The sequence below is a fragment of the Watersipora subatra genome, chromosome 1 (assembly GCF_963576615.1).
Source record: "Watersipora subatra chromosome 1, tzWatSuba1.1, whole genome shotgun sequence".
Taxonomy (NCBI): Eukaryota; Metazoa; Bryozoa; class Gymnolaemata; order Cheilostomatida; family Watersiporidae; genus Watersipora; species Watersipora subatra.
Genome location: NC_088708.1, coordinates 64,758,329 through 64,769,520, shown reverse-complemented (window position 1 = coordinate 64,769,520; position 11,192 = coordinate 64,758,329). Strand labels below are relative to the sequence as shown.

Sequence of the window (11,192 nt, the reverse complement as noted above, 5' to 3'; positions counted from 1 at the left end):
CAAAAGAGTCGCCATATTTTACTCCGCTCTGTTGTACATTGTAGGTGTAAAGTATGTAGAAATACATGTAAGATTAAAAGCTCTTAACAGCTAAAAAACGAACAGTTAATCGTAGCTCCCATAAAAACGCTGTATTTTGGAACTTCTTTTTTTCAACGACGTACTCAACTCGGCGTGGTTATTGTTTTGACACACGATGCTGTCACATGAAGTGAGAGGCTAATGAAAGGCTCAATATAAAATTTTTCGTTGAAATAGTTTATGACAAACACTTCGGATTCAACCAAAAAGCCCTTATCAAGTTTGGATGCTCGCTACTTGACAGTTTCGTTTCAGCTTGGTCTAATCATCTAGTCGTAATCTGATCATGTCCCCATACTTTCTACCAAATAGGGCGCACAGCTTTTGCAGCATTTTCGACTGTCACAGTTGACCGACAGGCTCCTCGTGTTTATCATAGAATGGTATGCACTCTTTCGAGATAAAGTTTAAAAATTTAAATTAATTTTTAAGCTAGGTTTTGCAAAATCAATGCTCAAAGTGACAGCATTACAATGATGAGGAAATAGAGGCGTAAGGACAATGGACATGGTTTTATTGAATGAGTGAATTATATTTATGAAAATATTTCGACGAGTGAGGTTGGATGAAAGAGTAAGCATGAGCACATTGTGTTCAACTGGGTCCCATTTGAGCTATTTTCGAGAAGGATTCCAACCTACGGCGTTTTAATGATGGCTACAATTGCTTGTTGTTCGCTTTTGAGCTTTTAAGAGCTTGTAACCGTAGTTCCTCATATTTTGCACCTATAACACAGCGGAGTAAGACACCCTATACTTAGTGATACCAAATAACTGTAATGTGAAAGGTTTACAGGAGGAAGAATTCTTTAACTGGTTTAGTAACATTTACATGTTTATGCCAATATTTAATCTTATTTCTGCTTACATTGACACTTCATACATGTTTTAGGAAAAATTGTAATTTAATGAAATTTTGACTTAAAACTAAATACCCATAAAATGTGATAGTATTGAGCAATAATAAAAATAATATATAAATTATAAAATGGTTCACTACCAGCACTAAATATATTGTGCTGTCTACAACAATTTGAAATATTTTTAGCAGTTTAGAAGATGATGAGCCTTGGGTAGTTTACTCACACTGATTATCTAAAATATTGAACAATTTACTTTCGATTTTAATTAAAATTCAACAATAGTAACCAACAGTTATCAATTATCTTCATAGATCGGGAAAGGGCTTGTTAAACATAATTTGGCGAGCAAAGCTGCCCTAACTTACCGACCTTGACCTACTACTGCTCAAGTAGATTGTACATGTACTTATCTATCAACATTTATCTATGTGTTTTATAAACATTTGATCTGTTGATTGGTTGGTGCTGAAAGCGTCTCTAGTGGGAAGAAAGTACCTTAAATTTACTAGGAAAATTATTAATATTTGTGGTTCACCGAGTTAGAGTCAGCGTGTAGGTCTGGTTGTGTAGAAAGTTACTAGTTAATTAAGATTAGGCTCTCATAATCTTGTATTCGTTCAAACAGTTAAATACAGAGAGAACAGGAAAAATTAAAGTAAAAGAGGTTTGCACAGATGAAAAACAAGAGTATTATAGGGAGTTGCCCCTCCATTGATTAACATGAGGAAACAACTTCAAACTGTGTGCATGATATGATTTCCATAGAAATCTACATAAACAATACTCCTACATAGTTTTTACAATTAGCAGAGGAAAATAATTGATACACGCAACCAACGAGTGAATTATTATTGTAAATGAACGAGTAGTTTACGCAGATCTTCAAATCGGGGTGAGCGAGCGGTTTTGTGAAAATGTCAGCTATGTTTTTCTCAGTCAGGCAAAGAGAAGTTACTATGACATCGTTTGTGATAGCTTCTCTACAGTAGTGATACTTTATGTCAATGTGCTTAGTTTGTTTCGTGTTTGAACCTGAGTTTACTATTGTGATAGTTGACTGATTGTCAACATAGACATTAAATGCTGGAGTCAGGCAGTTGGTGACAGTGTCGTATAGCTGACGAAGCCATGTGGCCTCCCTTGCAGCATCATACAGCACTACATATTCTTCTTTGGCGGTAAATATGGCAACAATACTCTGCAATTTACTGAACCAGCTAATAGGTGTAAGGCCGTGCATAAATACTAATCCGGAGGTTGAGGGTCGGTTATCACAATTGTCCGCCCAACTAGCATCTGTATATACCCGAACAGTTCACCAATTTTATATTTTTCAAAGTGAAGACAGATGTCGCTACAGCCTTTGCGATAACGGAATACTCGTTTTACAGCTGTCATGTGCGTTTCGGTTGGTGATGAGTTGTACCTAGATAACACTCCCAACTCTTGAGATATATCAAGACGAGTATCAGATGTCCCATACAAAAGACTAACTACCATCGATTGGTACATACATGCATTTGCTAGCTTACTACCATCGTCTTTCATAAACTTCACATTGGTAGCCATTGGGGTAGAAACAGAGTTAGCATTTTACATTCCATATTTGCATAGAACTTACTCGATATAATGTTTTTGACTTAGCGTGATGGCGGTTTCACTTTGGTGGATGGAAATTACCAAGCAGTAGTGCAAACTTCCAAGATCTTTCATCTGATACTCTGAGGCTAACGCTTGTTTAATCTTGCTCATGTCACATTCAGTGTCTGACATAATAATTAGGTCATCAAAGTATACAGCAATGATGGTTTTCACTTCACATATGTTGCGTACATACACACAATGATCAGCATTTGAATTACTGAAACCAAGAGATTTGAGAAAGTTATCTAACACAATGTTCTAACACCTAGGCGACTGTTTTAAACCGTAAAACGACTTACTGAGTTCACAGACTAGGTGTTATTCTCATGTCTTCTGAAACCATGGTGGCTGACACATATAAATTTTTTCCTCGAGTTTGCCATTTAAAAACGCCGTCACAACGTCCATCTGATGCACCAGCATACCTCGATCTATGGCCTGAGCAAGCACAACTCTGAGAAATGAGTGTCGAACTACTGGAGAGTATGTTTCATCATAATCGATGCCAGCCTTTTGCGCATACCCTTTTGCTACAAGGCAAGCTTCGAAACGATCGACTTGACCATCGGCATTGTACTTTGCCTTAAATACCTACTTGCATTCAATTATTTACATACAGAATGCAGCTCTATGAGTGTCCATGTTTCATTGCTTATAAGAGCATCATACTCATTCTCAGCTGCAGCTAACCATTCATCTTGCTGCTCACAATTTTCTACTTCGATAAGATTCAATGGTTCGACAATCTCACTAACATGACAAGCAGTGTGTATACCTAGGCGCTGTGGGAATTTGTGAAGGCGGTCAGATCGGCGAAGTTGAGTTTTGTCAGCACTGCAAATATTTATTGTTACAGTAGCAGGGTTGTCTACCCATGGACTTGCGGCTGGAATACACGATGCGGCTGGGATCCACGATACATCTGTGATACCCAACTGTTGTTCATTGAACATAACATCCCTCTCACAACCACAGAAATAGATTGATGATCGTACAAGCAATAGCCTTTAGACCTTACACTATAGCCCACAATAGTCATGGATTCAGCTTAGTCGTCACGCTTTCTACGAATAGCGTCTAGTATGTGAGCATATGCCATGCAGCCAAATACTCGAAGATGATCTATATCAGGTTTTTCATCATACCATATCTGAAAAGGTGTTGTAGGCGCTTTGCGTGTGCGAGTTGGAATTCTATATCTTACATAAACAGCGGTGGCAACAGCCTCAGCCCATAGAGATTTAGGAAAATTTGCATTTATGATCATAGCATGAGCAGATTCACATACAGTTCTGTTATAACATTCGGCTACACGATTTTGCTCTAGAGTATGTCTAACAGTCAGTTCATGATGGATACCTTGGGATTTTAGATGGTTTTCGAATTCTGTAGAGATATACTCGCCACCCCGATCAGAGTGTATTGCGTGGATTGATTTTCTGGTTTAGTTGGTTACTAAAGCTGCAAACTCACATAATCTAGAAAATACATCAGACTTATTTCATATAAAATATGTATGGGTATATCTACTAAAACCATCAATAAAAGTAACAAAGTATTTACTACCTCTTATGGATTGTGTTTGCATTGGACCACACACATCTGTGTGTACTAGTTCAAGGACACGCGTGGACTTGATGTCGCTATTGGGCTTGAAAGGTTTTCTCGACATTTTTCCTTTTACTAATGGTTCACACAAACCTAGTTTTACACCACAGAGATTAGCGCCACTCGCCAGTTGTTCCCTGTCCATACGATGTATAGCGGCTTCATGAACATGACCAAGACGTTGATGCCATAGCTCACCGCTGTGAGAAGTGATGTGCTCCTTCTATATCCAGGCAATACAGTATATCCATGAGTGTTCCTCAGTCACATACTCATTTTTTTTGGTTTTTAATCCAACATCGACTATGTCCAAATTGAATAATCAAGCCCTTAGAGGTTACAGCGCAAACAGAGAACAGGTTTGTGCTTAGGTCAGATATGTACAGAACATAATATAACGTAGCTTTGCGATTTACTCTATGACCTAACTGCGGTGATACTTCAATGTTATCTATCCCAATGGCCTCTACAGAGCTTCCATCAGCTACTTCTACTTTATGAGATTTGTCATATTGAGTGAGCTCGCTGAACAAACTTTTTTAAGGAGTCATGTGCTTTGTAGCCCCTGAATCTATCAGCCAGCATTGATTAATTTTATTGGTGGAGTCACTACCCATACCAGCCAAAAAAGCTGACTCACCCGTGTCAGGATAGTTATCTGCTGCATGCTTTGCTTGGTGTGGAACATCTTTGGATTCTGCATTTTTTCTCTCTTTGTTTCTCTCTCTACAGAAACATTGAACGTGCCAAATTTTGTTACAGTACCAGCAGGTGACCTGGCCTCTAATTTGTTGTCTGGTAGCCGAGAGAGCAGTATCAGCACGGGCTAGCCGGGTCACGCACTCAAGGATTTTCGCCACGCTCACACAAAACAAAAACAACAGGGTAGACACACTTTTCGCGGTCTTCCGCACGAATATTCAAAAATACTAACAAATGTCAATTCTATCGGCCAAACACAACCTACTAATGGATGAGCAACCTATTAATGTATCCGAATACCTCATATAAAATAAGCCAACCAGGTTACATAAAGGTTAATACCCACTTTATCTCTGGAAATATGCCTGCCAGCGGTTTTTGGCCAAGATTAACCAGGGTTCATCATACACCAAAATGTCTCTTACGGGTTCTGAAGGTAGTCCGTTATTTAACATTATCGGGTGGGTCTATTTTCCCCGTACCAAGACTTAAACTCTTTTTAAGCCAACCAAATTCACGCGTTGAATAAATCATGAGCACGTAAATGAACTACCACTCCACTACTACAACTAGCGCGTAGGTACCGTATTGTATGGCGTTGTGATTAGCTTACATTGTGGCTTCTATTCGGGACAGGGTGTTTATATGGATGCCCAAACTTAATAAACAGAACGGGGTCTCTCCGGAACCTGTAATAGACATTTTTGTGTATGATGAACCCTGGTTAATCTTGGCCAAAAACCGCGGGCAGGCATATTTCCAGAGATAAAGTGGGTATTAACCTTTATGTAACCTGGTTGGCTTATTTTATATGAGGTATTCGGATACATTAATAGGTTTCTCATCCATTAGTAAGTTGTGTTTGGCCGATAGAATTGACATCTGTTAGTATTTTTGAATATTCGTGCGGAAGACCGCGAAAAGTGTGTCTACCCTGTTGTTTTTGTTTTGTACAAGCGTGGCAAAAATCCTTGAGTTCGTGACCCATCTAGCCCGTGAGTATCAGGGTTGGCGACAGCATTTCTTTTACTAAAGGCTGATACCGAGCTATGTTCTTTTTGTTTCTGTTCTTCGTTTAGAAGAGTTTGTTGAACAAGTTCTAGCGATGGTATATCTTTCTGTGTTTCTAGAGCAGTAACTACAGTTGAATAACTCTCGGGAAGAGAGCCTAGAGGGGTAACAACTTGGTTCTTTTCAGCGATAGGTAATTTGATAGCAGCTAGCCGATTCATGAGATATTTCATATTCTTTAGATGACTTTCAATTGATGCGCTCTCAGACATTACTGAGCGAAAGTAGCGCTTCTTCAAGAACATTTTATCAGCTAGAGTGTCTCTCTCAAAATGTTTAGACAGTTTGTCCTACACCTCCTTGGCCATTTCACATTCAGTTATAAGGTAGAGCAACTCATCAACAACCGCAAGCACAATATGAGATAGTGGCTTGCTCGAGTTCATATTATAGGTAGCTTTCACAGCCCCATCAGCTGTGCTTGCCGGAGCAACTGTAGTTTCATCAATATATCCAAATAGCTCCTTAGCAATCAGCTGATGTTTAATCTTAAACTTCCATGTGGCATAGTTGCTGCTAGAAAGTTTGTCTAGACCATTTATTGTCCATAATGATCACAGGTGACTAATCTAACTACTTGCACAGTACATATAACTTTCCTAAGCCCATAATCTGTAGAAAGTTACTAGCTAGTTAAGATTAGGCTCGCATAGTTTTGTATTTGTTCAAACAGCTAACTACAGAGAGAACAGGAAACAGTAAAGTAAAAGAGGTTTGCACAGATAAAAAACAAGAGTATTATAGAGAGTTGCCCTCTATTGATTAACATGAGGAAACAACTTCAAACTGTGTGCATGATATTATTTCCATAAAAAACTACATAAAAAATAAGTTGATGACTAAACAATGTAGTCTCTCAAGTTATACATGTAGTGGGTTTTATTATCTGTAGTGGTCTGTTTCAAAATTACCTTACTGATGAATGACTTATGTTCTTATTAACATTTTGGCAAAAATCTGATTCTAACCTTCGCCATCTTTGGAATTAATGAAGTACATTCTCCTTGTTGTTGTTTCTCTTTGAATTGTCCTCTCTCTTTAGCAGATGTGAATATCTCTAATTACATAGTCAAAAACATTCCTGGTGGCTCCTGACTGGAGTGCCTACATATAGCCTAAGTATTTCCCATCTAAAAAGGGAATATTTGATTCCTATAAACCGCATGTGCTCCTCTGCTCACTACTGTAAATGTAGAAAGCAACTTTAACTACACTTCCCTTGCTAACATGTACATTTACCAAAAATTGATGTATGTCAATTTGTACCTATTGGTTTATTTAAAGACAAAGTTCATTCATCAGAGATTTTTAAATTGAAGAAATTGAACAAGATTTAAGCTGCACTGAACTAGCAAAGTAAGTCTACAGAATGAATTTAAAGCAGAAATTGTTTAGGTCTGTTGGCACTGCTACTTTGAAAAAATCAGACAACTCCAATAATCATTACATATCTCACCACATGCTGCTGTTAATTATGTTGGTACTTTTATTGCACCGCGATGCTGAAGTTTGTAGCTGTAATATAGAACAATTTGTATGCATAACATGATTCACAGGTTAAAAATGTGTCTTTATATTTTACATATTTTGGGCAATACACAGTCACGCGGAGAGTTATTGTAATGAATTGTATAACAGCTGTTTACAAAGAATGGGAGTGATGGAACTACGCAAAACATAAACTACAATAGTTTATGTTTGCGACAAAGAAAATGAAAATTATTTGATACATGATAATATGATTTTAATTCAATTCAGTGTTGGCACCATAAGGCAAAAATATTACATAGACATATAGAGTGGTATAGAAACCCATAATTGGAGCATTGGAGCCTTACACTACAGATTATAAAAAAATTGGTTTATTAGATAGAAAATGTGCATATTAGAAATATAATGAAGTTTTGAATATTAAAATAAAACCACACATTAATATGTTTAATCTTGTTAAATGATTAGATAGTGTTAGCTGTGTAATAATAGACTTCTAGTAAAGAGATTATAAAACTTTATGTCACAACTTCAAAGGGTGGTTGCCTAGTAATTTAGCTGCATGTATAGTAGGACAGCAAGCTGTAGAGATATCTGTAGTCTTCCTGTAAATAAAGAAAATTTAGCATTTTCATGAGCAGTCGTCAAAGTGAGACAACTGAAAACTTTGTACTGAATACACATTGTATGCATTTTTCTTGCATGAGCGATGTTTTCCATTAAGTAAAACATATAATTCTGAAATAAAATATGTTTACTTGCACACAAACATATAAAATTATGAATGAAATCAAAGTAATTTCTTAATCAGTCTCAAACACAGGTGGGTTGATACGCGAAGATGTGAAGTAGCCATGAAATTGTCTAGATTTATGACCACATGATAAGATGACAGTAGGCCTAGACCTCACATGATATCTCATGGGTTGGTCTCAGCAAACAGTTTACCTACAACCATACCTATCAAACGTGTGTAAATAGCCTACATACAATTGTATGTATCAGACTGGTAACCTTTATTCTTAAGTAAATATTGGTAATCAAGTCATTAATCTGCCATTAAATGTGTCTTTTTGCCCAAAACATCAAATTGTATAATGATGCTTAACTCATATGTGTTTTCTTAAAGGTTGACTTGCAACAAAGTTCACATTACAGTTATTTGATATGAAAATATTCGCCATGTCTTACTGTGTTGTGTTGCAGAGGCAAAATATGTAAAAAGGTGATTACAAGCTCTTAAATGCTCAAAAACGAACAAAAAATCGCAGCCACATGAGACCCCCGTAGTTTGGATTCTCTTTCCAAAACGGCTCAAATGTGATGTAGCTGTGAGAAATGGTTTCTGTTTACAATTTCATGCAATCTTATTTGTCAAAATATTTTCATAAATATATTTCACGCATTCAATAAAACTATGTCTATTGTTCTTACGCGTCTGTTTTATCGTCATCGTAATGCTGTCACTTTTAGCAGTGATATCCTATAACTTACCGTAAAAATTCGTTTAATTTTTTTGGCCTTAGTTTAAAGGAGTATATATCATTGTCTGATAATCATGACGAGCCTGTTGGTCACTTGTGATAATTGAAAAGTGCTACAGAAATTATTTGCGAAAACACTTGTATCAGCCTTTCCAATATGCTGACCTGATGATCTGCGATTCTATTAGAATTTCGGGAGCAACGAACTAACATGCTGGTTGTTTCTCACTCGTGAGCTTAATCATTAAAGGTTTAGAGGAAAACTGCCACTTTTAAAGCAGCTCAACTTCTAGCCTACTAGATAACTTGATCTATGTCATTCTATATCATTAGGTTTCTCCCATGCTGCAGCTTTTGAGGCAATTGTGAGAACGTCATCATAGGGCTCACTGGCTTGCGACGAGCTTGATTGCGAAAGATCCAACTTATGCCACCAGTTTAAAAATGTGCAGTGATCCTTTACTTTTTCACTTAGAACCAGACACTTGTTCGCAAAATAAGAAAATCTATTTTTAAAATATAGTTGTAAAAAGTAGAGGTTATAAGAATATAGTCATTCTGCTTTAAAGCTTTCCGTGCTATAGTGTCTTTGAACCTAGCCACTCCCTTTTATTTTTTGGCAACGCCTACTTTTTCTTAAGGATGGCTGGTTTTTCAAGTGCCAGTTGGTTGCTCTTCCGGCCTGGTCGTTCTTATCTTTTTTTGCCGACAGGATCAAGCTGTCGTTTTATCGGTCAGCTGGGTAAGGCGGTACAAAGCAAACTACCTGGTGTTTGGCCAAGATTTTGTTTGGCAGGCTTGCCTTACAATATACATTACAAATGTATCACTGTCTTTCCTTATAAACTAATAGTAATTGCCCAGACTAATTTGGCTTCAGGTTTACAGAAAGGCAACCGCATATATTTAAAAAAGGTTACTTACCACTGTGAAAGTAAAGATTGCATCACTGTTCCATGCAACAAGGACTGCACCATAGACATCTACAACCTGTTCAGCTTTTATCTTCTCAATGGCGTTGTATGCTGCCACAAACATGGCTGTCTTTTTCAGCATTTTTCTAAAATAATTGAAAGCCATCGACAGTATAACAAAGTCTACATGTTGGCTGCTGACACTATGCAATACAACTAGATGACTGAGTTTAATTGAAAGATGAAATATATTTGAATAAAATAACAACATTTTCTGTTTTGTCAGATATGCATTACTTACGATTCCATCAGGCATATTTTGCCTTCTGTGTCACCCTGAACCTGACTTTCTACAACTGTCAGGTAGTAGAGTAGAGAGCTGTAGTCTGGCTGACCATTTGATTCTCCATCAGCCCAAACATTAACCACCACAAGAAATACTGGTTTACCCTACAATTTAAATATGGCCTTTTTATTTTCAGACTTATTTCATGTACAATAAATGCCTTTAAGTTTAAGTCTATTTTTGTATGCATGTAAATGTTTGCGTATATTAGTGTAGTTTGTAATAACTTTAGCAGCTCCGTTTATTGGCTTTGTAGATAAAACAAAAAAACTTAAAAACACTAAATTCTAAAAAAATCTTTTATATAAGGATGTTTTTGAAGTTACAAATTAGCTACAAGAACTAATTTTGGTAATTACAATAAATTCAATTGAAATGATTGTTTTTGTGATGGTCCAACATGCTGTATGGAAATATACACATACAACACTTATAAGGTTATGGTTTTCTATATAACTTAGCATATTGACACAAAATTGTTGATTTTGTACAACTCGACAACTGTGCAGGGTTCGCAACTCCACAAACTTGTGGGGTTGTGAACTACAAGCTATATCGAACCACTTCTGAGACTAAACCAGGTGTATCCGACTAGCTTAAAATAGAGTTTTAATAAATTATGCTATGATTCCGCTGTGAATGAACAGCCTGGTTACAAGCTTACATTTACACATAAGTTCATCCATTTGATAAGTTCATTAGACTCGGAAAGAGATCTTTCCACCACAACATCATCAAACAATATAGATGTTCCATCAAGATGAGGATGAAATCGGTCCATGGACATCTACAGAAACATTAAGCTGAACATCAGAAAAATTCATTTGAAAAAAATAACATAATACAATTGAAAGAATTTATACACAAATTTACTACAAAAAACATTAGCTAAATAGAGCAAGTCATGATAAATTTTATAAATAAAGCAAAAATACTAAAATAATAGAAAAATAGACTAGCCGAACAAAAAGCCCTATTGGTACATCAAT

The 11,192-nt window shown here is 36.7% G+C and overlaps 1 protein-coding gene across 1 annotated transcript in view; it reads right to left on the bottom strand.

Moving 5' to 3' along the window:
• Positions 1–6,258: 6,258 nt before the first annotated feature.
• Positions 6,259–11,192, bottom strand: part of LOC137390286 (receptor-type tyrosine-protein phosphatase T-like) — a 31,917-nt gene continuing 26,983 nt past the window's right edge. The window contains exons 22-26 of the mRNA XM_068076623.1: positions 10,868–10,990; positions 10,159–10,307; positions 9,868–10,003; positions 7,425–7,483; positions 6,259–6,484 (exon numbers count right to left, since the gene is read on the bottom strand). Coding sequence (XP_067932724.1) covers positions 6,259–6,484; positions 7,425–7,483; positions 9,868–10,003; positions 10,159–10,307; positions 10,868–10,990 — 693 coding nt within the window. The remainder of the gene's footprint in view (positions 6,485–7,424; positions 7,484–9,867; positions 10,004–10,158; positions 10,308–10,867; positions 10,991–11,192) is intronic.